This window comes from Penicillium chrysogenum (assembly GCF_028827035.1).
Source record: "Penicillium chrysogenum strain IBT 35668 chromosome Unknown utg000002l_segment0_segment0, whole genome shotgun sequence".
Classification (NCBI taxonomy): domain Eukaryota; kingdom Fungi; phylum Ascomycota; class Eurotiomycetes; order Eurotiales; family Aspergillaceae; genus Penicillium; species Penicillium chrysogenum.
The window spans coordinates 280013-305388 of NW_026622750.1; the positions used below are offsets into that span (position 1 = coordinate 280013).

At 49.5% G+C, this 25376-nt stretch overlaps 7 protein-coding genes across 7 annotated transcripts; 5 read left to right on the forward strand and 2 right to left on the reverse strand.

The window, feature by feature from the left end:
* Nucleotides 1–36: 36 nt before the first annotated feature.
* N7489_003744 (exocyst subunit SEC10) lies at nt 37–2725 on the forward strand (the record flags this gene model as incomplete). Its single annotated transcript, XM_056709496.1, has 2 exons — nt 37–2193; nt 2246–2725. The coding sequence occupies 2 exons, from the start codon at nt 37–39 to the stop codon at nt 2723–2725; spliced, it is 2637 nt and encodes an 878-aa protein (XP_056567917.1).
* Nucleotides 2726–6627: 3902 nt separating this feature from the next.
* On the forward strand, nt 6628–8879 carry N7489_003745 (uncharacterized protein; the record flags this gene model as incomplete). Its single annotated transcript, XM_056709497.1, has 4 exons — nt 6628–6939; nt 6977–7359; nt 7412–8330; nt 8391–8879. The coding sequence occupies 4 exons, from the start codon at nt 6628–6630 to the stop codon at nt 8877–8879; spliced, it is 2103 nt and encodes a 700-aa protein (XP_056567918.1).
* Nucleotides 8880–10704: 1825 nt separating this feature from the next.
* Nucleotides 10705–12570, forward strand: N7489_003746 (uncharacterized protein; the record flags this gene model as incomplete). The annotated part of the gene is made up of 2 exons (XM_056709498.1): nt 10705–10749; nt 11155–12570. The coding sequence occupies 2 exons, from the start codon at nt 10705–10707 to the stop codon at nt 12568–12570; spliced, it is 1461 nt and encodes a 486-aa protein (XP_056567919.1).
* A 656-nt stretch (nt 12571–13226) lies between these two features.
* N7489_003747 (vacuolar protein sorting/targeting protein 10) lies at nt 13227–17754 on the forward strand (the record flags this gene model as incomplete). Its single annotated transcript, XM_056709499.1, has 2 exons — nt 13227–17071; nt 17130–17754. The coding sequence occupies 2 exons, from the start codon at nt 13227–13229 to the stop codon at nt 17752–17754; spliced, it is 4470 nt and encodes a 1489-aa protein (XP_056567920.1).
* A 359-nt stretch (nt 17755–18113) lies between these two features.
* N7489_003748 (cytidine deaminase) lies at nt 18114–18903 on the reverse strand (the record flags this gene model as incomplete). The annotated part of the gene is made up of 5 exons (XM_056709500.1): nt 18114–18152; nt 18233–18314; nt 18392–18477; nt 18598–18731; nt 18828–18903. 5 exons carry the CDS (start codon nt 18901–18903, stop codon nt 18114–18116), a joined length of 417 nt encoding a protein of 138 aa, XP_056567921.1.
* A 554-nt stretch (nt 18904–19457) lies between these two features.
* On the forward strand, nt 19458–21468 carry N7489_003749 (uncharacterized protein; the record flags this gene model as incomplete). The annotated part of the gene is made up of 4 exons (XM_056709501.1): nt 19458–19512; nt 19565–20212; nt 20551–20756; nt 20818–21468. 4 exons carry the CDS (start codon nt 19458–19460, stop codon nt 21466–21468), a joined length of 1560 nt encoding a protein of 519 aa, XP_056567922.1.
* A 119-nt stretch (nt 21469–21587) lies between these two features.
* Nucleotides 21588–25267, reverse strand: amcA (putative mitochondrial ornithine carrier protein AmcA/Ort1; the record flags this gene model as incomplete). The annotated part of the gene is made up of 4 exons (XM_056709502.1): nt 21588–23063; nt 23120–23299; nt 24285–25112; nt 25169–25267. The coding sequence occupies 4 exons, from the start codon at nt 25265–25267 to the stop codon at nt 21588–21590; spliced, it is 2583 nt and encodes an 860-aa protein (XP_056567923.1).
* Between the last annotated feature and the right edge of the window lie 109 nt (nt 25268–25376).

The following is a 25376-nucleotide window of genomic DNA, read 5'->3' on the forward strand; positions in this document are numbered from 1 at the left end:
GCTCTGCAGGCAGCTCATGCCTGTCCACTATTAATCATGATGGACAATGCATCCATAAATACAAGCTCCGCCCGCACCGTCTTCCCTCAAGGCCCCAGTTTCACCCTCGAGGACTTCTCCAGTCGGGACTTCATTGTCAAGGAGTTCATTGAATCCCTCTCCGATGCTGCGATATCCAGCCGTCGCTCGCTGGCCGGTCTCGCGGGCGCTGCCAACCAACCCTTCGATCCCAAACCCCTCATCCGCACCTTTGAAAGCGCTCAACGTCGCCTGAGCGAGCTTTCCGGAGACCTCGAGCTCCGCGAGAATGAACTTTCAGCAGCTGTCCGACGGGCAGAAGCGCAACACGGCCAGAACCTCAACACTCTCGGCCAGAAGCTCCGCCACACCATCGAAAACTTTCAACAGCTTGACACGTCGCTAAATGCCCCCGGCCGCGAGAATCCAGCAGGGACGGGGAATATGGCAGTGGAGACAGGGAAGCGCTTAGAGGAGCTAGACCGACAACGGCGACGAGCTCTGGATGCCCATTTTCTCATCCAATGCTGGGACGGTGTGTGCAACCGGGGCGAGATCTCGCTATTAGAGAGCCTGCGGCGATCTGGCACGGGAGAGGCCAAGGTGCGCTCCGCACATATTGCGCGCCAGCTGCTGCGTATTAGTCAACGACTAGATCCGCAGAGCTGGCAAGAACATAGAGTTCGCCCCAATGGTGGATACGGAAATAGCTCCTCGTCTGAGGATCTCAGCGAGAGCAGCACGCCGCGGCGGAACACGCGAGAGATTATTGAGAAGTTCTCCGAGACATTAGAGAAGGATTTGCTGAAGCAGTTTGACGATTTCTACCGCAAGGCTAACTTCGATGGTATGAGGGATTGCGCGACGGTGTTGCAAGACTTCAATGGCGGTGCCAGTGTTATTGCCTTGTTCGTCAACCAGCATCAGTTCTTTATCGAGCGCAGCCAGCTGGTAACGGAGGAAGTCGGAGGCGATCCGGAATCGTGGGAAAAACTGGCTGATCCGGACGCGGAGCTTCCTGGTGTTGAATCCAGTCTCCAGTCGTTGATCGATGAAGTCAAGGTTGTGGTTCAGGACGAGTCTGCCATTATTCGGCGGGCCTTCCCCTACTACGAGCAAGTCCTGGGCAAGTTCTTACAGCGGGTCTTCCAGCAGTCTATCCAGCAGCGCCTGGAAATGGTACTGGAGAAAGCAGCCGGTGTATCATCACTAGCGTTCCTCCGTTGTCTTCAAAGCTCACGTGGCTATATCGGTGCCTTGATCGAGGATCTGAAGTCGCACGGGTTGACCGAGCATCCGGAACCTGTTTCTTCGCAGACGGCTATATTGCTAGATCAGCAGCTGGAGGAGCTTTTTGTTCCTTATTTCGTTGGATCGTCTTACATCGAACGCGAGAAGCGGACGTTAGAAGAACTTTTCAATGCGGTCTTGTTCAAATTCACCTCTTACCATGCCCGCCGCAAGAAGGCGGCAACAACCTTCATGGCCTCGTTATCCCGGGCTGGGTCAGAACTCCTGTCGACTACACGCGATGCATTTATCAGCCGGTTAGACTCACCAGAGGTCTCACCTATCCAGCGAAAAGTCCTGCTCAGCGTAGCCAAGGTAGGCGATACGCTGGAGACTACTCGGTTGACCGAAATCAAGCTCACAGAAGAAGATGGACAACCCAATCTCGGCGACGCTAAGCGGATGCTCAAGTGGCTGGCTGAAGCTGTGGGCCGAGGACTCGAGCTCAGTGTCAACAGCGACACCCCCAAGGATGTCTCCGCCTTGCTCAACCTGCTTCTCCTCGCGATGGGAGAGGGATACGTGGATGTCTGTCTAGACGCCGCTCTGGAAGCGGCTACGTCACAAGAATCCAGCAAGGCCGAGCCCGACTTTTCCTACCTCTTCTCAGCTCGCACTACGATTAGTATTACCACATTGATGGTGATGTGCATCCATGCGGTCCTTCTCCCTCTATCAGCCGCGAGCATCACCACTCGCCGGGATATGGAAAAGCGCACCAGCCAAACCACCTCGCGCATCGAGGACAAAATCAACACTATCGAGCAGAAAACCATTGACGCCACATTCGCCTGGGTCAGCAGATTGCTATCTGGCCAGAAGAAGAACGACTTCCGGCCTAGAGAGAGTGATAACACCGCATGGTTAGAGATGCTACACACTCCCGTACGTTCCATCCAACATTCAACCCTTAAAAAGCCCTGCTAATTCCCAACAGACCTGCGCATCAATCACCTCATTCCTAACACGTCTCCACAACATCGCACGCACCTCCCTCCCATCCAGCGGCGCCAACGTGCGCCAAGTGCTGACCGAGATAGCACTCGGAATCCGCGGTCTCCTCCTCGAGCACTTCAAGCGGTTCTCCGTCAGTGGACCTGGCGGGCTAATGGTAACCAAAGACATGACGCAATATGCAGACCTCTTCAGATCCTGGGACATTGACGAGGAAACCAAAGGCCCCGGTGGCGCGCTGGACGTGCTACTGGAAGTTGGTAGTCTATTCGTGATTGGCCCCGAGGCTCTCCGCGAAAGAATCCGCGGTGGTGCTGCCAGTGGCACGACTGGCGGATCTGGGGGCCCGGGACGCAATCCTACCCAGGAGGGTAAATTGAGTGTGCAGGAGGTGCGGGCTTATGTCTCGCGTCGCGAGGACTCCAATACTTTTGCTATGCAGCAGGTCCTTAATGCATTGTAAGGGGGAGACTTTGTTCAGGGATGTTTATACCCTAGTTTTTGATTTGGTGGGATCGTGTTGCTTCTACTGGGGGGCGGATACATAGACCGGCGTAATGATAATGCATGCATTGGTATTGGGTTCTCTTGATATTGCACCTCTATTCTTCTGTGATTCTTTGACCAACACGAAGAGATTCATGCACCTAGAAATTCCTGTATATCATGTAGGCACACAGGCCCTGCGCGTGTTGCACGGCGTCTTCTGGAAGGGCCTGTATGAAACATCCGGAACATGCAATCCCCCTTTCAGGGGCTATAAATCCCTTCCTCTTCTCAAACTCCCTTGTTGTCACTCCTCTGTCATAATTCTTTCTGTACCTTTCCACGAGAACTACACGTGTTGGTTTTCTGTCGGCATATCCCGATGCAACTCCCCAATACAGAATCCTGCTGATGGCGGGTGTCTGCGCATGATTCTGCATACTCCAGCGCTGGCTATCTGCGTGGTTCTTATTTATGACAGCCTGGTAAAATGGAATCAAGCCTGGCTGTCTGCTGGCTGGCTGTCCCGGTAACGCAAAAGCCGGGTGTTGACATGGCATCCTGATATCAACCAGCCCGCAAGGGAAAGCCTACTGCTAGTTGGTGGTATTATAATGTGTTGGATATACATGTTCCAACCGACAGTCATTCGCATAATGGGTTCATTTGCGACAGGGTCCCAGCAGAGCCGTATGAGTTCAACGGAGTTGATCTTTGTGGTCAAGGGTCGTATTCGAACTTTGCCAAAAGTATGGTCTTGATAGTCTTGACCTGTCCCCAGTCCTCTTCTAAGTGATCGTCGCTAACGCTTCTTCTCTATTAAGGACAACCGAAATGAAAAACATAAGGCAGAGATCACATTATCTTGATCGACTGAAAACCCACGCATACATTCCCTTCCCTACCTGAGAATGTCTATATATTGGTCACTTCTTACCACTATATATATTTATTCAAATACATAAGCCACAATAATGGACTCTTATTGCCGTCTGTGTCCCCTCTTATCACTACATTGGTGTGAGCCTGCTGATGGTTTAATGAATCTAGCCCTACGGAGGATGACTACTAGACAGTGGATGAGAGAGGGTTCCTGGTTTCTAGGCATTGAAAATTCCCATTCTTGTCTTGAATCATGCCGGTAGCAGCTCGTTGGCGTTGAGTGGAAGAATGTGTTGCAACATGGAGATGTCCTCTCATCTACTTATAACCGAAACGGTGCAAAGGAAAAGCGAGGGGCAATAATCCAAGACCGCCAACGTGTTGAGCTGTGAGTATTCCCAATATTCTCAAGTCTAGACCAGAGACCAGACTAACAAGCCGTAAGAATGGCCGTTTGATCACGCAATTATTGTATGTTATCGGATATACTAGTTATACTTGATACTAACCAGTCATTACTAGGACGTCCCAAAATGTGCTAGAACTTGCCCGTACTGTGACCACACATAGTCTATTCCAATATAGACTATAATTCTCAGAGCTTACCGGTTCACTTCTAGTAAGACGGGAGGGGGCTACCCTCCGGAAGCACATAAAACATCATGTGGTAAGTACCACTACTATTATTCCTACCATTACTTACCAGTGCTGACTATTATATACGCTAAAGATAGCGGGAACCAGGCTAGTCCATTCCATCGCTATCGCTCTGGCCATAGCTGTCGATTCCCTCTTTGGAATCCGTTCATTCTCTAGTGTCCGGACCTTCTGCTCCAACTATCCGAGACTTGAACGTGTGCGGTTTGTTGTCCCGAGTCCTCGGGCAATTCGGATTCACTGATCCTGTGTCTCTGGCGTTTTGGGGTTGAGCGAGATCTCTCGCAAATTCAGCCTATCCTTTGCATTTCCTTTTGCTTTGATGTTTTCCTGTTTTATTGTCTCTCCTTGCTTTTTGTGATAACCCTATATAAAGCGCTTCTCCATGTTGTTTTTCCATATTGTATATTCGTTGATGAGATAGCTTCACGATCTACTAGTTCTATGGTAAATGTGCTTGTTTACAAAATACTCTGCTTCTTGGCTATATATCCAAGATTCTATGTGTCTAGATGGTCTCTGTAGATCCACCCATATCCACACTTTAAATAATAATAATAATAATAATAAAAGTAACCATAGAACAAGCCAGTGAAAGCCCAACCTTGGACCAGGAACAGGCTAACTACCTAGCAGAATACTACCTACCTACCTCGGTAAGTGCCAACAGTGCCTACTCCGGGACATACCTAGGTAACTAGTTACTACCATAGGTAAGTAGCTATAAGTGGAGCCACGTGTTTCATGCCCTAAAATTGAGATAAATTTGAGATTCGTACGGAGTATTCCGTATATGGAACAGTATCGGAGGTAATCTGGGAATCTTCCCAGGTTATATTCTGTTCCAGTTCCTGTTTTGGCAAGGCAGATTTACATTTTATACCAATTCCATTGGCAAAGTTGATCATCCCTGATCAGCGTCTTTGAAGTGTCAATCCGGCTTCTAACCGAGAGGGCTAGAACTTTGGAGAATTCGGAATTCTCTTCCTATAACCATTTAAGAGTTGTTTACAATGTGAATGTTAAATACAGAGTAGCATTCGGCCAACTATCCTAACCTGGATATACCCTTTTTTTTTTTTTTCTTCTTCTTTTTTCTTCTTTTTTCTTCTTTTTTTCCCCTTTCAAGGTCTGCGGCTGAGTTGTGGCTGAAAAAAAAAAAAAAAAAAAAAAAAAAAAAAGGGCGGGCCGACACTCTCCCGGTGAACTGCCAATCTTGGAAGGTTCGAAGATTCCATCTTGGCTTTTAGCACTTTTCATCTTCTCTCCCGATTTTTCTTTTCACTACTTCGTTATACAAATTGCAACCTTGGAAGCCCTTTATGTATATGTCCAGTTCGTGACTTAAGAGGACTAAAGGGGGCCTCACCGTATAACATACTCCGCTTCGTACGGCACTTCGTCTTTCGGCACAGATTCCCATCCCCACTATAATTACGAGATCGAGTACCATCAACCTACCAGAGACAAGCAATTGGAGGTGAGATGCAGCTAACTTTAGTTCACCTGGCTAGGAAGGAACCATGGCGATCACTACGCTAGATTTCTGTGGTTCGTACGGCTCTTCATCTGCATGAGGCTATAAAATCTCTGAGTACTCCACTGCGCAACTTGTCCGAGCACCCGAAGATGAAACAATTGGAGGCTTGGGCATTGAAATGCTCTGTTATTGTAGTCTTTGGTAATTTCCAGTCGAACATGCTCGGAACAATAGCTACCTAGATGTTCTATGAGAACTATATGGGCATTTTATGTAAAAGCATTGGGCCCAAACATGAAGCGGGTCTGTGGTAGGCCTGTTCGAGAACTCGACTCACGACCCGTATTGGTTTATTCTTAGCCATCTCCATATTTATATGGTTCTTCTCGCAGATGGTTCCTGCAGTTCCTGCATCTCCGGAAAGATTTTGCAGTGCGCCGTAGTATATCGTAGACAAAGACAAGACCATGGAAAAGGATGTCATGCTACTACACCATACTTCTAATATCTCAGCCCTGATTCGAGAATAACGAAAATAATTTGCCAACTATCAACATCCTCATTCCCTTTTCCAAGTCCTCAAGTCCGAGTTGTACTAGTCTGGCTGTACTAGTATGCCCCATCAGATCTAGTCTCACAGACGAAGACGCCACCCAACCTTGGCCCACTGTCTCAGGCAAGAGATTTACTCCATAGAGATCGTGAGTAGAAAGGCTATTTCAATAAATAAATGAACACCCTCGGGTCTCCTTTCGTAGCGAGATATTCACACTTCCACTGGTGACCTTGGGTTGCCGTCCTTTCATTCTGACTACTATACCCTTGTTTATGGTTGTGAATTGAGTATATATATATCTACAATGGCTGAAGAAAACCCTAGAAAGTCTATCGTGGAAGATGTCTTCATCCCCAAGGAACTACTTACGACTGCCAAATTCAACTCGCCATGGGAATTGGCTCGATGGGAACAGTCTCTCCCCGACAACGACCGTATAATATCACTTCCAGAGCCTCGCACCTCTTCCAATCGTCCTCTGAGTCTTTCTGCTCTGCGATCAGTGGCAAGACCGAAGTCTGCGATTCGATCTCGTGGACGCAGTGATCCTCCTGCTTTTCAGGGTATGGAATTGATATCCACATCTATGGCAAAAACATATCAAATCGGTGCCAAAGTCTTATATACATCAGCTAATCCCATCCATTCTTTAGGTACATTCGACTACTTTGAAAAGCCCGCCACATTCGAGCCCCCCCTCTCCAATCCCCGAGAAAGGACAAGTAACACCGGTTCAGAATGCATTGCTCAGTCCTCAACCGCTCAGTAAAACCAGCTCTCAGACAATCAGCAGCGAGCAGAGCCACCTGCAAGAAGTCTACGAAAAAGCTAAACTGAGAGGCGTGGCTATCCAACGAAAGCATTGGGTGCGGTTATTATTTGAATACAGCATCTATGCGCTCCTCGTGCTGTTTGTCTACTTCGTCCTCGTCGGTATGCCATTATGGAAAGGTGCCGTCTGGTGGCTGTATTGGGTTGTTCGGACCAAGTTCGTTATCACAGGAGGATACGCAATTATCATTGGTCTGGCTGCATTGTAAGTGTCTCTCCGGAAACCCCGGTTGCCTTTCTTGCCCTAACCAAACCAGATATGCCTTCTGTCCTCTGTTGATCCTCTTCGAGAAAGATCCTCCAGCCCCGGACTCTGAATCTGAATCTGAATCTCCAGACCTGGAAAACAATATCTCCAAGGTAAAATCAACTGCTCTCCTCATCCCCTGTTATAAATCGGCATCAATCGTCGGCGCAACCCTCGAAGCCGCCTTGAAAATCTTCCCCAAAGAAAACATCTTCGTCATAGCAAATGGCAACTCCAAAACCCCCCTCGACAACACAGAAGAAGTCTGCAAACCCTACGGTGTAAACCACCTTTGGGTACCCATCGGCTCGAAGATCGTGGCGCAGTTCGTCGGCTGCTACGCAGCCAAAGACTTCGAAAATGCCGTTCTAATCGATGATGACTGTCTCCTGCCTCCGAACTTCCCAATTGTCAGCGACAGACTCAAAAAGAACGTCAAATGCATCGGGTACACAATTAAAAGTGTCGGCCCCAATTCCTCAAAGGGGACATTCTGCCAACAGGCCCAGGACCTCGAGTACAAAATGTCCGGTCTCCAGCGTGATTTCTTCGGGAAATTCGGAAGCGCTACCTTCCCCCACGGAGCTATCTCGCTCTGGAATATCGAGTTCCTAAAACAGACATTCCATGAACATCCCGGTTTCTCCGTGTCGGAGGATTGGTTCTTCGGTGATGCATGCCGACGTCTGGGTGGACGCATTACTATGTGCTCGCAGGTCTTTGTCGAAACCGAGACCCCGGCTTCGGTGTTCTGGAGTGGTTCTGGTGGTAGCCGTGGTGGGTTCGGCGAAATGACCATCTTCCAACAGCGGTTTAAGCGGTGGAATTTCTTCTTCGTTGTTGGCGTGTACTACGACTTGAAGTATATCTTGACTAGCTGGAAGCTGGGTTGGTGGGAGTTTGGTGCGAAGTTGTGTGTTTTTCAAGAGGTATATGACAGGCACATCGACCATCTTCGGCAATTGATCTATAGCTAACATCGCCCGCAGGTCTACGAAACTCTCATCTACCTTTTCGCCCCCTTCATCCTCCCAATCTCATTCATAGTCCGCCCCTCGTTCTGTGGAATGCTACTCGGCGTCACTATCGCGATGTACATCCTCAACGTGATCATCTTCAACGAGATCCACCTCCGATTAAAGAAAGAGCGCGTCGACTGGAAAGTCCTGTTGTTCTACTACACTTTCTACAAGATCGCACTGACGGTCGTCAACGTGTTCAGCTGCTACTGGTCGCTGTATAAGTATGCGCGGTACTTTGCGCAGCGGCATCCAAAGGTCATCGAGGACCGGGATGCAGTTGAGGTGATCCTCAGTCTTGAAAAGGAGTCGATTTCGAGGAGGACATCAGTTGAGGATGATGTTATTCCGCTTGATGGTGCTCTGGGGAGAGGCGTTGGAAGGAAGTTGACGCTTACAAAGGTTCAGACTGGCAAGAGGAAGATGACAGAGGAGTCTGAGAAGGGTGGCTGGGTTTGAATATAGGTAGATTTGGATATAATAATAATATATTATAGATTGTACATGGATAGAGTGGTGCATACACACTTGCAACATCATTTGATATGAGACTTCCACTAGTTTCTCCGTGTACAATTGACATCCCCACTTGAAACCCTCTTTAATATTGATTGGCGCTGTCTCCCGTTATGCGACGAAAGCGATGACGATCTATCAACTATTTAGTCTTTTCCGAGGGTCGCTAGACCGGTAATTATCATCCAACGGCGGAAAATACCCCGGCCTTCTTACACATCTTCTGTGGTCTTATCTAGTTCAGTCTAGTTATCATCCACGGACAGTCTACCCCGTACTCCTGGTACGATTAACATTAATCCTCCTGACATGGGCCTGAAGTAGACAGCATGGCCGTGGACTGCATCGTCAACACGGGCACTTGCATCAGATGTCTACCCTCCTTGAATCTCACAGGAACCACTCCCTCCTTCTACTTCGTACTCTGTACTCTGTACAGTATCAGCGGTGAACATCCCACGCGTTTGCATCCGATCGTAAAATGGCACTTGCAGATGATAGATCATACCTGAAACCCCGATTTTGCACGCCTCGGCGAGCCACGAGTCCGGAAGGGATGGGCTCCTCGTTTGTCTAATGCGATTGAAGTTGTATGCATTAGCCCGATGCAAGGAGGAAAGGGATTGAAGTCCTTGATATGGGGATACTCCGTGCTTGAAGTGGTTTTATTATATGTTGTACAATGGTTAAAGGCTTTTGTATTTTATTATTTCTATTGAATTCCGACGATGTCGATCATTATGCGAGTGCTATCGGAGTATAGCCGATCAAGTATATTCTATATTCTTCACCTCAAAACGAATCATTGGTAATCTCCGGATTAGAGTCTCGACTAGTTATATTTAATTTAGTTGAGTTTGCTATAGATGGAATAGATGGAATGTATATGAGCTGTCAGGTACAAAGTAGTGTAACATCTTACTCCGGAGTATGTCCATTAATAGTGTTAATAGCGTTAATACACAGAATATACAGAATATACCAAATTGGGCATAAACTGACGTTTCAATGTTCTTTGTTCAGTGGACCCAAGTCGTCCTGTGTTCTCATTGGATATGAAGTTATTTGATACATCACTTTTTCTTCCCCCAGGGATATTATTCTCGTATCTTCTCGATTTTCCCCTCATGGCGAAGTATTGAGTCGACCGATAGACAGGGAACAGGGAAGAGCACAAAGGAACCGTTTCCAATTTCCCAGTCTTCCCATTTCTAAATTTGCTCCCGGTCTAGGATATGTTTCAGACTGGAAATCAGCGATCTAAGTGGAGCTGAACATGATCTCCTTACTGGGGCCACGTCAAAGCGAGGCGCGTAGTGACTTGGCTCAAGGCTTGGTGACTTGAATGACAATAGGGATGGATCGATTCATACAGATTGGAATGCGATCGATCAAGAGTTCGTTTGACATGTTCGCATGAGATAATAGAGGGGTTCGTGATAGATCATATAGAGGGGTATTGAAGAATATACTATGTATGGATGTATGTATGTATGTAGGGAAATCGAAGTATCACAATCACAAGGCGCTAATGTACAGCATATCCTGTCACAGATCAAAGAAGTTTAAAAGATATCATCGGTGTGTATATATATACTTGAGTAGATCTCCTCTTTTCTTATTTTACTTCTATTTGGGTTGTTCTGTTAAATTGTTGTATACTACTTGGTATACTACTCGGTATCCTTATACTTGAACTTCTTATTCTATTCTTCTATTAATCCTCCCTATACTCTCGATATCCCCTATATCCCTTATATTCTACACAATGTCGGAGGACTTTGAATCATTGCCTCCAGCAGTGAGAAGAAAGGTAAGGGCTCATTGCTGATTTCCTCCCTTCATCACTCCAGTCTTCCTCACACCGTCAAACGCTCGGACTTCTCATTTCCCTCCCCAATAGCTCCCTCCACAGAGGATCATCTTGACCCCATTGGGCCTGATTCGCCCGTTTTTCTCCATTTTTTCTTTTCCTTTGTCTACCCTTGCTCAATGATTGTCTGTGATTGACTATGATTTACCCCTGAACCCCCTCGGTGGAGGCTGACAACCCGCACTATCGTCCGTGGCGCCCACTCACTGTCTCGTAACATTGGCTAGCTGGCCAATGCTAGCCAATGCTAGCCAATGTTAGCGCATGGGACGTTATCCGCTCCACTTCATTCCCCCCCGTATTGCCTATCCATTGCTGTTCAATGTCCACAGCTGACTCAAACAGTTCTTCTCGAATGTCGAGCGTTTGCGCATCCGGCTAGCTCAGAGCGATCACGGTTCCCCTACCTGCTCCACGTCAAACTATCAGACCGATAATCGGGTCTATCGAGCCCCTCGTCTTGGGGACTATCACTCGCGTGGTTTACGGACCGGATCAAGGAAGCGAGGGCTCGAGAAACGTTCTTCTCCTTCCAAGAAATTACGCAAACCCGGCTCTCTTCAATTGGCCTACCTGGCCGCCCAGGCGGACTCTCAATGCTTCCATTCTCTCCCCGCTAAGATCCAACAAAAGCTTTTCTCCCCCGAAGAACGTAGACGTTTGAGGAACGCTTATCGACAAAGTCTCATCTACGACGCTGCCGACGAAGCTTACTGTCGAGATTCCGGTCGAGACTCAAGGAAATCTCGCCCTTCCATTGACCCTCATCCCTCTCAAACAATTGTGCCTGTTGTTCAGCCCTCGACCGCCTTCTATTCAGACTCCGACTCAGACGACGAAGACCCGAACATGGATCAAACATTCCATGACAGCTTCCGTTGGCTCGATGAGGATGGCGATCTTGACTTGTCTCTCGATGAATACCACGCTCATGTGGCGGACGCTGCCACGAAAAAGAGAACCCGCCCCTCTTTCCGCCGCTCCTTATCCTTTTCCAACCACCTTCGCAAAACATTAGAAATTACACCCACTTCAACTCGAGGACTCCCGCCTGTCAGTCAATCGCAACCTCTAACCCCTCTCTCCAACCGGACTTCTGAATCGCGCCCATCATCCAACCACCGATTCCAACATGGCCCCAAATCTTCCACCTCGAGCATCGACCCCTGCGCACAATACTACCAAGACCCCGACGCTCGATTGAAATTGCGCGTGTACCTGGCATCCCCACAAAAATTCGACGAAGCAATTGAATTCGGATTTCCCTCGCTGGATCAAAACAATAAGGAGAATATCGGCCCAGAACCCACCACACCAAAACCAAGCTCGCCAAAATCCACCCTGGTCGACTGGGACTTTGGCACATTCTTCGAAGATGACGATGGCACCATGATGGGGAGCCCAGGAGGATCGGTGGAAAATGAACCAATCCGTTCGCCCGTGCTCACACAGCGGGACGCGCCCCGACCCTCCATGGAATCATCAGCTCTTTTCCAGCGACGCCAATCCTGGTTGCCTGGGGCCAAGGGAGTCCCACAACGGCTTCCGGGAAACCGCGAGATGACTCTCAAAATGACCCTTACTCGGCCTGATCTCCGCACCGACTCTCCCACACCTCCAGCTTCTTCCAAAGAAAAGGAAGATCCCTTGCGATTGGCTGAACTTCCACCCGCGGACCGCAGCCAGTCGATCTGGGACTCGGACTTGGATGAGCGAGGTGTGGTGAGGAAGATGTGGCGCAAGCTCCGACGCCGAGTTTGATTTAAATGTCTCGACTTTGATTGACTTCCGTTCATTTTATTTTTAATATTCCTTGATTTATTCCCAACACTAAAGTGTTGTTGTTCGTCTGGCGCGAACTCATCTTTCGTTCTATACCATTCTGAACGTCCTTTCAGGATATCCGATCCTTGCATTTTGAGCGATGTCTTCTTTTTACACGGGGGTCCTCGACATTTTTATGTACCTATTTAGCAGTGTTTTTGTACATATAACCGGCTGCTTCATGTCAATTGATTCAAGAGACCACATTTTCCACATTTTCCACCTTCACCATCTTCAGGGGGTTGTTTTGTAGACCAACAGACTAGTCCCAATTGCGTACTGTCATCCATGGTTCGCTGCCAGTAGACTTGTTTTGCAACCATGGTTCAGTCGATAGGGCCATAGGACCGATAAGCAATTCACGTGACAGAGAGCTTCATCCCAAGGCAGAGGCCACGCAGCTCCGTCATCAGCATCACTATCTTAACTCACGACATTTCTACCTACCTGTTCATTCGTTGCTGGCCTCTAACAATACTCTCTTTTCCAGCGACTTTACTTTCCCTCCCTCCATCGATTGACCCCGTATTCCCGGTCCGGTCCGCTCAAACTCCTACCCGCACACCCTATCAGATGCCTACGCAGCACCGGTCATGATCCCACGGTGGCTGCTGCTCACACTGAGCCTGCTGCTGGTATGGGCCTCACATCCAGCAGCGGCAAAGGGAAACGAGCCGAACATCGTGACCCATAAACTCGACGCTCCGCCCGCAGACCTGTTCTACTTTCACGGCACAAACACCATCCTCTACCGTGACAGGAGATCCCTTACCGCGCATGTCTCCTTCGATGGTGGTGAGGAATGGGAGACTGTCAAGGGCAACGATGGAACCATAGAAGGCACCGTTGACTTGATCTGGAGACATCCGTTCGACGACAACCGCGCGTACATCCTCGGTGAGAATGGCAAGCACTGGATCACGACCGACCAGGCCAAGTCGTGGAGACCATTCCAGGTGGACGTGTTGCCGTTCGCATCCATGCGCTCGTTCCCATTGGAGTTCAATGGCTGGGATCCGAAGAAGGTCATCTTCATGGGTCTCGATTGCACCATTCTTGGCTGCCTACCCCAGACGTTCTATACCACCGACGACTTCGAGACTGTTAAGCCATTGCGCGAGATGACGCTCCAGTGTATGTGGGCCGCGAGCCGTCCGCAGTTCGCGTTGGACATAGACATGCCGAAGTCGACAGGAGACCGGATCCTCTGCGTGGTCCCTGGGTTGAAGGGGCCATTTGAGCATACCCGCACAGAGCGATTGATATATTCAGACAGCTTTTTCAAAGATGATGCCGAGGGCACCGAGGCGAAATTGGACCATGGAAAACCGCTGAGCGGTGTCAGTCTTCAGATCCGTTCTGTCTCCAAGTACATCGTGGCGCGCCTTCAGTCGCGTGGTACGCAGGAGCAGGCTTTGTACGTCAGTGATGACTCGAATGTGTGGCACCGGGCGGAGTTTGGCAAGCACCGCATTGAAGAGGATGCCTATACTATTTTGGAAAGCACCAACTATAGCATCCAGATCGACGTGCAAACTACTTGGCAGGATAACCGGATGGGCAGTCTCTTCTCGTCCAACTCCAATGGCACCTACTTTACGCAAAATATCGAGCATACGAACGAGGACCTGAATGGCTTGGTCGATTTTGAGAGAGTCACGGGGATTCATGGTATCACGATCGTCAACACGGTCAAGAACTGGGAAGAAGCTAAGAAGTCGGACTCAAATAAAAAGAAGCTTATTAGCAGTATCAGTTTTGACGATGGGAGAACATTCCAACCTCTCAAGGCTGATAAAGACGAGCTACATCTCCATTCGATGACCACCTACGCCGCGCTGCACGAGATGCCCTTGCCGGATCACCGGATGTTCTCAAGCCCGGCTCCGGGCTTGGTCATGGGTGTTGGTAACACCGGAGGTCATCTCGAGGACTATTCCAAGGGTGATCTCTATGTTTCAGACAACGCGGGTCTTACCTGGCGGCGCGCGCTCAAGGGCCCCCACCGGTACGAGTTTGGCGACCAAGGAGGTGTGATCACTGCTGTTTTGGATAGCAGCCAGACGGACAAGGTCCAATTTTCTATCGACCACGGGAAAGAGTGGGAGTCGATTTCTCTGGGGCAAAAGATCAGGCCTCTGTTCCTGGTCTCAACGCCAGATTCGACTAGCCTCAAGTTCCTGCTCGTTGGCACTTCCAGCGATGACACCACCAAAACCCTCATGTTTTTCATCGACTTCGATGGCCTGCACGAGCGCGAGTGTGGCTCTGGAGACCTTGAAGAGTGGACTGCCCGTTTGAATGAAAAGGGCGAGCCGGATTGCCTGATGGGCCAGAAACAGTTCTTCCAACGCCGCAAGGCAAACGCAGATTGCTTCATCAAGAAGGAGTTTGCCATCAGCGGCCCGGAATTCCAACCCTGCAAGTGTTCCGCTGAAGATTTCGAATGCGACTACAACTTTGTTCGCAGCGAGGACCGCAAGGAATGTGTACCGGCTGTCCCGCTGACACCCCCAGCTGGCAAGTGCAAGGATCCCAGTGATAAGTACATGGGCCCCTCGGGATGGCGACTCATCCCCGGCAACGCATGCATCCGTGAAGGTGGAGAGGATCTCGAGCGCGAGATTGAGCGCTCCTGCTCGAATGTCACGGGGCCTCCCCTCATCACCGATGGCAAGCCTCGTGCGGGAAAGCCACAGACCATCTCGGCCAAGTGGACAAATTATTTCTATCTCGAACGACAGGCCAGTAACAACGGCGTTGATGAGACTATCATGATGCTCACTGACAAATACGAACTGCATGTCTCGCGTGACCATGGCCGGAACTGGAAGCAAATCCACCCGGATGAGAAGTTTATCGAAATGGTTCAGCATCCTTACTTCAGTGATACGGCTTTCTTCCTCACCGACAGCAAGAGGGTGTACTACACTATCAACCACGGTGATTCCTTCCACTTCTTTGACGCTCCCAGTGTGCCGAACAAGGAGTACATCCGCAAGCTCGCTTTCCATGAGAAGTTCCAGGACTCCCTTATTTGGATTGGTCACAAGGACTGTGAGGGGAAGAATTGTCGCTCGCAGGCGTACGTCACCGACAAGCGAGGCGCTAGTTGGGAGCCGATGCTTATTGGAATCGCCGACGGCGGTTGTAACTTCGGGTATCAGGAGGGCCGCAACAACAGCGAAAAGCTGGTGATTTGCGAGCAGTATAAAGATGAGGAAAAGAACAATAACCGGCAGTTGGTTATCAGTGATGATTATTTCTCTACCATGGAGGTCAAATTCGAAAACATCGCCCGTTCCGCTACCAAGAACGGTTTCGAGGTCGTCGCCTGGTACGAAGGGGACCAGAAGGAATACCTGAACGCCAGCGTTAGCGTCGACGGCCGCACTTACGCCAACGCACATTTCCCTTTCAACATTAAGGTCCCTCAGTATACCGTCCTACCTAGCTCCCCGCACGCATTGTTCCTCCTTGTGATGGTGAACGGGGGAGGCGAACGTAGCTTCGGCTCCCTTGTCAAGAGTAACAGTAACGGCACCTACTTCGTCCAGAGTCTCGAGGGACTCAATGTCAACGACCGCGGCTACACGGACTACGATGAGTTGCAAGGCCTGGAGGGTGTGGCCATTGCCAATGTGGTTTCGAATCGGGAAGAAGTGCTGAACAAGGGTGCGGCCAAGAAGCTTCGGACTATGATCACCCACAACGACGGTGGTCAGTGGATGCTTCTGGCTCCACCGAGTAAAGATGTCGATGGCAAGAACTTCGACTGCTCCGTTACGGAGGGCAAGGGCACCGAGAAATGCGCTCTCCATTTCCACGGCTACACCGAGCGCCGCGATTACCGCGATACCCTCTACTCGGGCTCTGCCATCGGCCTGATGCTCGCGCTCGGCAACGTCGGTGAGCATCTCACCAGTGCATCTGAAGCTGATACATACCTCACCAGGGATGGCGGCATCTCATGGACGCAAGTCAAGAAGGGACAGTACATGTGGGAATTCGGCGCGGCAGGCTCGGTAATTGTGCTTGTTAGCGACCGGAAGGCAACCAAGGTTGTACACTACACGCTCGACGAAGGTATGAGCTGGCACGAGTTCCAGTTCGCCGAAAAGGAACTGGTCATCGACGATATCTCCACCGTGCCATCCGATACATCGAAGAACTTCCTGCTCTGGGGTATAGACGGCGGCAAGCGTGTCATTGTCACGCTCGACTTCAGCGGTATCTGGAGCCGCGACTGTAACGACGATGAGAGCGATTACTATAACTGGGCCCCCACTCATCCCTTCCAGGAAGAGAACTGTATCTTCGGCCATGTTGAAGAGTACCACCGCAAGAAACCTGCTGCTGAGTGCTGGAATGCCTGGCGCGAGCCACACATCCACAGCATCGGGCGGAATTGCACCTGTACCCGTGCTGATTTCGAATGGTAAGCAAGAACAAGTAACCACCTATCCCAATCTAAATAGCCAACTAACACGAACCAGTGACTACAACTATGAAATTCAAACCGACGGCAGCTGTGGCCTCGTCCCGGGTCTCCAACCTCAAGACCACGTCGCACAATGCAGTCAGGATCCTGACAAGGTTGAGTACTGGGAACCAACCGGCTACCGCCGAATCCCGCAGACAACCTGCGAAGGCGGCCTCCTCCTAGACCAAGATGTGTCAAAGCCATGCCCTAACAAAGAAGAAGAATACCAAAAGAAGCACGGTATCAGCGGAACAGGCCTCTTCTTCGCGATCGTGACTCCCATCGCCGTTGCCGTCGCCGTCGGCTGGTACGCGTACACGCACTGGGACGGCAAATTCGGCCAGATCCGACTGGGCGATAGCGGGGGCTCGCAGAGCTGGTTGTCCAGGGACTCGATGCTGGTCGCGGTGCCTGTGGCGATTATCGCGGGTATTGTTGCGGTTGCGCAGTCCCTGCCCTTACTTGTTAAGAGTCTGGCGCGGAGCTCGTCTGGGTTGTTCGGGAGACGGGGGATGCAGAGACCTTATGCTACGCGGGGCTCGTTTGCGGCGAGGAGGGGAGATTATTCTTCTGTGGTTGATGATGAGGATGAGTTGCTTGGAGCTGATGATTTTGACGATGAAGAGGACCAGGCTTAGGCTTGGTTTTGGAGGTTATGGTTATGGTTTTTAAGTATTGGGATTTTGATATAGCTGCCTTTTGGGGGTTTCCAGTTGGAAATGATCTTTTTGGTTTGACTCTTGCGACATTACGAGCGTGCCATGGACCTTTTTTTGCTTTTTTCTTGCTGGTATTCGGTTTGTGTACGTTGTGGTAGGGCTCTCCAGGGCTATATATCTCCCATTGAACAAAGCAGGATACATTCCAATATATTGCCTTAGGTAAACACCTTGTAAATGAATTCAATTCCACTAGATATCAAACTCCAATTCATACCTTCAACCCCCTCGCTCTCTTTTCTTTGATATCCATGAACTCCGTAAACACATACCTCTCCCTATTTAAGATGGCTGGGGCCGAAAGAGTCGGGGAGCAACTGGGCTTATCAGCAGAGAATCCACGAGATATAGAACAGATATATCCAAATAGAAAGGAGAAAAAAGATAAGAAACCCACCTCCTCCATAGTCATGACTTTATGATTTCCCTCCCCGTCGTACATGTACACCGGGAAAGAAGGCGAGGTGAACTCGCGAATACTGTATCCAAATAAGTCAATCAGAAGAAGAAGAAGAAGAAGAAGAAGAAGAAGAAGAAGAAGGAGAAGAAAACCCACAATTGTCTACACATCCCACAAGGCGACGCAGCGGGCTTGATATCCGTCGCGACAGCCAGAGCCTTGAAATCTCTGTGGCCGGCGACCTGCGGAAGTTAGCAAGAGTCCAGACATGAGGCTGATGTGCATGATAATGACAATGATAGAGAACAACCAAAGTAATAGACCAGAAAACGAGAACATGGAACATGGAACATGGAACATACAATAGCAGCGCCAATGGTCACACGCTCAGCACACGTTCCGACTGGATAGGAGGCATTTTCGACGTTAGCGCCGGTGATGAACTCGCCCGATGATGTGAGGATGCATGCTCCGACACGGAATTTGGAGTATGGGCCTGAGAGGGTGTTAGTTTGAGGTTATTCTTTTCTGTGAACCAGGATCTGGGTATCTGGTGATTGTGCTGCTTTAAAGAGGGGGGAAAGGGTCATACAGTAGGCAGTCGCTTTGGCGTCAATGGCCTTGGTGGACAAAGTTGTCAGTTCCTGAGCTGTAATTGTGTGAGCCATGATAGTTGAGATGGGAGATGTTTTGAGGGAGATGAGGGAGATGAGGGGGAGGAGGGGAAGCTTTTATCTGATAGACGATAGGCGATTTTATGCAGAGATGTGGTTATGGGATATTGGTATTGGCTATTGGATATTGGCTATTTATAGCTACTATAAATCCATTTAATTCATAAGTTTAGATTTGAGATACTTGGATATTTGGATATTTGGATATTTGGATATTTGGATATTTGGATATTTGGATATTTGGATATTTGCATATTCGAATATTGACTTTGATATAGAAGCCCGAAATGGTAGTTATATGTACGTGCTACAAGGAGAATATCAGAATATCACTATAATACATCCGATCCCACTTGATCTAGCATGCCATATACACTGAATCTCCGAATTAAACTGATATTCCCCTGATATTCTCCTGGTATTCCACAGCTATTCCGATATCCTGAGATGCCTAGATGGGAATGACTAAGCACCGTCCCCCGCTTATACCGAACATACGATATGTGTAAACATTCGCATAGCTTCAAAAAAGACACTCATCTCCAAACATGTTTAATTTAGGCGTCCAGGTCATCAACGGCCAAAAGACCTTTATACCACTAGGTAAGTCTATCCAGTTTTGTACCAGCACCACCCCATCTTACCAATGCAACAGAGAACAATCCAGAGGTCCATACGCATCTATGTAAGAACCTCGGAGTATCCCCGAGCCTCACATTCCATGATATCCTCTCCACTACCCCAGAAATGCTCTCCTGGATCCCACGACCTGTAAACGCCCTCATCCTCCTCTGCGATAAACCCATCTACCTCGCCGCCCGGTCTCGTGTCGAACACAGTATACCCGAGTATCTCGGCAGCGGGGCCGACGAGCCCGTGCTGTGGATGAAGCAGACGATCGGACATGCGTGTGGGCTGATGGCATTACTGCATGTGGTGACCAATTTGGAGAATGGGAAATATGTCCTGGCGGGATCAGAGCTGGAGAAGATTGTGAAGCGGGCGGTTGGGCTGGGGCCGGTGGAGAGGGCGCGGCTCTTGTATGATTCGAGGTTTCTGGAAGAGGCGCATATGGATGCGGCGTCGGAGGGGTCCTCGATTGTACCTTTGCCGCAGGAGGAATGTGGATTTCATTTTATTGCTTTTGTTAAGAAAGATGGGAAGGTCTGGGAATTGAATGGAGGGATGAACGGTCCATTATTGCGAGGTGAATTGGAGGGGGACTTGTTGGGAGAGGAAGGGCTGGATATGACGGTAAGGGAGTTTTTAAGTGCTGCCGACACGGAAGTTCATAGGGGAATGAGTATTATTGCCGTGAATAATACGATGTGACTTATTCCAGGGTCTTCTTGTCTTGATTGTCCTGATTGTCTCTGTTGTCTCTGTTGTTCTGCTGTGGGGATGATATTGATATATGTGACGTCATATCTATATCAAATCCGGGGTTGAGGTCAATCCCGAAGCCCTCGAGATCTTAGAAATCTTAAGAAATCTTAGAAATCATGCCATATCGCACTTCAATGCCTCGGAATTGACTACTTAAAGGACGCTGTACCTAGCACTAACCATTAATCACAAGTCTATCATCTATACTCCCAGACTAACCTGCAATGACTTCAATTCTCGTCACCGGAGCCACAGGGAAACAAGGAGGCTCCCTAATCAACAACCTTCTGAAGAAAAATGCTTCTTTCAAGATCCTCGCCGTGACCCGCGACATCAATTCCGCTTCGGCGAAGAAACTTGCCCAGAAGTCTTCCAGTATCACATTGATCCAAGGCGACCTCGACGACCCAGCGGCCATCTTCAAGAATGCAAAGCGAGTTTGGGGTGTGTTCAGCGTGCAAGTAAGTCCCCGAAATAAACAATATCCCAAATACATAAACCCGATTCTGACCAATGAAACAGACCACCAATCCTAGAAACGACGATGAGAGACGCCAGGGAACCGCTCTGATAGACGAGTCTATCAAACATGGCGTCAAGCACTTTGTGTACAGCTCTGTCGACCGCGGTGGCGAGAAGTCAGACCGAAACCCAACCGCCATCCCGCATTTCATTTTCAAACATGAGATCGAGAAGCATCTCATAGAGAAAGCAAAAGGGACCGATATGCAATGGACGATTCTCCGTCCCGTTGCCTTCTTCGAGAACTTCACGCCGGATTACTTCGGGAAGGTGTTTACAACGGCATGGCAGATGACACTGAAGGGCAAACCTCTGCAACTGATAGCGACGAGTGACATTGGGTTCTTCGCTGCCAGGGCATTTATGAATACCGAGGAGTCGAAGAATCGTGCCTTCTCGCTTGCTGGGGATGAATTGACGTTTGAACAAATGTCGGGGATTTTCAAGGATCTGACTGGCAAGGATGTGCCGACTACTTTCAGGATTCCAGTTTGGTTGATGATGGCTGCCGTCAAGGATTTGGGTGTCATGTTCAGATGGTTTCGCGATGAGGGATATGGTGCAGATGTTCCGGCTGTGAAAAGGTTGAATCCCAGCTTGAAGACATTCGGGGATTGGTTGAAGGAGGATAGCCAATTCGAGACACTATAGGGTTGAAGGTCGTGTGTGATATTGTAGAGTACTAGTTATTGTGGAATTAATGTGTTGACAAAGAGACCTCTCTGTATACTTGCCCTGTTAGGAAAAAAGACAGAAAAAAAGACAATGGCCTAAAATAAGGACACAGAAAGCCAGTCCAGACCAGAGAAAAGCAAATCAGAATCGGTGTCACCCAATCCAAGAAACTCATCGGACAAAGCCTCTTGGCTGAATGGTGCCTGGCCATCCTGCTCTTGCCTGCTAGCCCGTGATGCGGCCGTGCGTGCCATGAGCCGATCCAAGGGCTTCTGAAGCATAGCATCAGTCCGCGGCATATCATGCTGCCACGACCTATATATTTTGGTCACGACATCCCAAGCATGGTCAGTCTCGGGGCTAAGTGGACGCAAGCATAGCTCCGAAAGTATAAAAGCGACCACATGCCATTCCTTGAAGCTTGTACATAACCAGCTCCACTGCGGTGTTCCTTCGTTGGTGTGCAGGAGATAGGAGAATTGTGCAAGCTCGAGGGCGGTCTCGAATACACGGTCGTCGTGGCGGAAGGACTTCACGTCCGAGGCTCCGGACTGGAACTGGGTCGCCAGCCACGCCTTGGAGAGTTGGAGTCGCACCACAGTTGCAACCACCCAATGGATCGGGATATCCAGGTTGAAATGATCGATATACTGTTCATGAAGCCTTTTCCCTAAAGCCGTGACGAGATTCCCGCGGTCGTGCGTAGACATATCCGAGTATCCACACTGACGCGGCCAGAGTATTCCCGTCATGATCTGACAGGTCATGATGCAGATGGTGATATTTGTGAAGCCAGTCTTTGGCAGTGGCCAATCCGTCATACACAAGGCAATGTCATCATCATCAATATTACTGGGAAACTGGGTGTCGAACATTTCAGGTCTAATCTGAGTATCGACACCTTGGTCTCCCGAAGACAACATGTCAAGCATGCAGATATGCCACCATAACCGACGGCGCATCTCTGTTTCGAAGGGTGGCAATGCAAAATTCCGCCCATCGCGATGGACTCCTTGTGCTTGTGCAACCCGTATCACGACGGCAGATTCGGCCCATACAAGTCGTGTATCACCGCCGACTCGATAACATAACAAGAACAGAACGGCCGCTTGAAGAGCAGACAAGCTCTGAGAACTGATGAAGTTGGCTCGGCGAAGCCCCTGGCTCACTGCTCGCCTGCAGTCCTGGATGGCTGTATCCCGGTCGACGTCCAGTACTGAAGGGCATATGTGCGCTTTCATGCTAGCCACAGCGGCATAACACACGGAGAATAGTAATGCCTCATCTGAGGGCGATAAGTCACTGCCAGCACAGGCGTCTTGGACTATCCTTGCCATGGTGGCTTGGTGGAGTATGACAATCAATGGTGCCACGTTTTCTTGGTATGTTCTCCATAGTGCGTCCATTCTTGCTGGTTGAAAATAATGGAGGCGAAAATAGTCGAGAGACCAGGTGAAGTCGTGATCTCCAAGAATTCCACCCTCTACGAGGATAGTGGGGTTATAAGTTGCATCGAGTGAATATGGCTCATCATCTGAAGGGCTTTCAATAATATCACGGAGTTCAGAGATCTGCACAGTAAATCAGTTTTGACAACTATACAATACTAGTAGTAACCATGGCCCACCTTTTGTCCCAGTGCAACAGAAGCCTCATCACTGACGTACCGACTCTTTCCCTCTTTGAGAACCAGCAACTCTGCCTTTTTGACTGTCTTTTGCAGATTCGGATCGTCGTCCAAGTCCGTATGGTCGGTATCCGGGTGGCAGCGCGTTGAACGGAGTTGCTCAACCTCTTCTTCAAGATGCTTTAGGCGAGTGAGTAACTCACTGACTGGAGGTCTATTTAATGTCTGCCTTGTTCTCTTTGGACCTGGAAAGGTGCACTGCACTTCGGCTTTCACACATATGCTGCAGGGATGTACTTTATCGCACCGCACTTTTCTTTGGCTGCAACGCAAGCAGCTACGTTTATTCAACTGGCCAGATGATGAGGCTGATATATTGCGCTCGACATCGGACATGTTTACTGATAGTAGGTGTAGGTAGAGAGAACCCTCCAGGGCTCCAGGGCTGTCCGGGAGGGATCTTACGTAACCTCCGAATTCCTCCAGGGCTCCAGGGCTACAAGGCTGTAAAGAATACCATCTCCAGTCCTTGGGGCTGGCTTTGGGGTCTTTCTTCGGGATTTATATAATGGGAGAATCGAGTCCGAAAGGTTCGAAGTGGTAAGCATTGGACCGGAAGTTATATTTGCAACATCCGAATTCTATATTGTATACAAAGAAAAGAAAAACAGACAAATCAAGATGACCGAAAAAAAGCTCAGATTAAATATCGTTCACCATATCCGTATACCGAATGGTTAACGCCTTTAACCTCAATTGACGTGTGAAGGATCCTGGGAGTGGCATAGCTGAAGATGCTTGGTCGTACATCAAGCCAAGCCCGCACGATTCGATGCCTCAGAAATTGAGCATGGAAAACCTTGCCGGATATTTGAACGGCTGATTTTGGAAATAGGAGACTGGTGGTTTGGGCGTTGGAGTCGTCGAGAAGGGGAGGTAAAAGTGAAAGTGAAGAAGAGTGAAGAACCGCGTTTGAATGTATTCGGGGTATAGCGCACGCCAAAATCCAAAGAGTCAGGTATTGAAAAATCCAAAAGGAAAATGGGGGCCAACATGGTCGTCCAACCTCAGTTAGACCCGATAGAATGACAAATTTCTATATGCAGACTGTAGCAGCCTTTCTTTTTGCTTTTCATCCAAAATATTGCCGTAATCCTTCATAAACAGTGAAAATAAAAGCCGAGCTGGGCGCCGAGCGCGCGCAGGTGATCCCGCACCCGCGGTACATGCCCTTGAGCCCTTGCTGCTTCCAGAGAGCCTTGGTCTCGCCCCAGAATGTCTGTTGCTGAGCATGGACCGGCAGTTGTGAGATGTCCACAGTCTGCATGCGGGACTTGATTGTATCGGCCGGGTAAAACAGGAAGTTATAGCTGATTCCAGCCGTTGCTCCTGCGATCATTTGTTGGTGGATAGGGAGCGAGTCGGAGGTAAATTGCGGGTCCGACTTGTTATACTTGCGGAAGAGCGATGATACGCCCTCGTATCCGCCGAACCACGCTGCGCTCCCGCCAGTTTCCCGGATCAAGGTTCCCATCTGACCCCGCCAGAATCCTGCCAGCCCTTCATGTCGGAAAATGCCTGCGACGATGGCCACCGGGCCGGGTTTGAGGCCTGCTGATTCCGCGGGGACCTGCATCCTGCACTTCACCAGTTCAATTGGTGTAAGTACCAGCGAGGTGACCGAGCCGGATAGAGCTCCACTAGCAATGAGAGCGACGAATGGTAGGTGTTCAACGCCTGGGTAGACCGTCGCGCGCAGAGCATCCTGGATGAGACGATAACTGAAGAAGAGACAGCTGGTCTCCACGGCAGCTCCGGTCATGGGGGCACTGATGCCTCTGTATAGTCCCCGGAGGCCATCGGCTCGGAAGGACTGGCGGAAACAATCCAGTGGTCCCGTATATCGGAGAGGAAGGTGTTCAGGTTGTGACTGTAGTCGGACCTTGACGGTATCAAAGGGGTACTCGATGAGTTTGCCTGCCATTCCTGCCGACTTTTGGAAGGTGTCAGTCTAAATCCCCCACGTGCATGTGCCAAGGACTTCCTTACCGATCCAAATATGATATCCTTCATCGCCTCAAGGCCCTGATTGGGCGGGAGCGATGGCAGCTCCATCGGTTCACTGATGATCGCATGCTCTGCCGCCATCAAGAAAGGGGGAAATGACAAAGTAAGAGAGTGTTATCGAGGGATCATGGTAAGATGGGGGAATCAAAGGTATAAGTAGTGAGTGAAATGCACTTGGACTGGTGGGGGG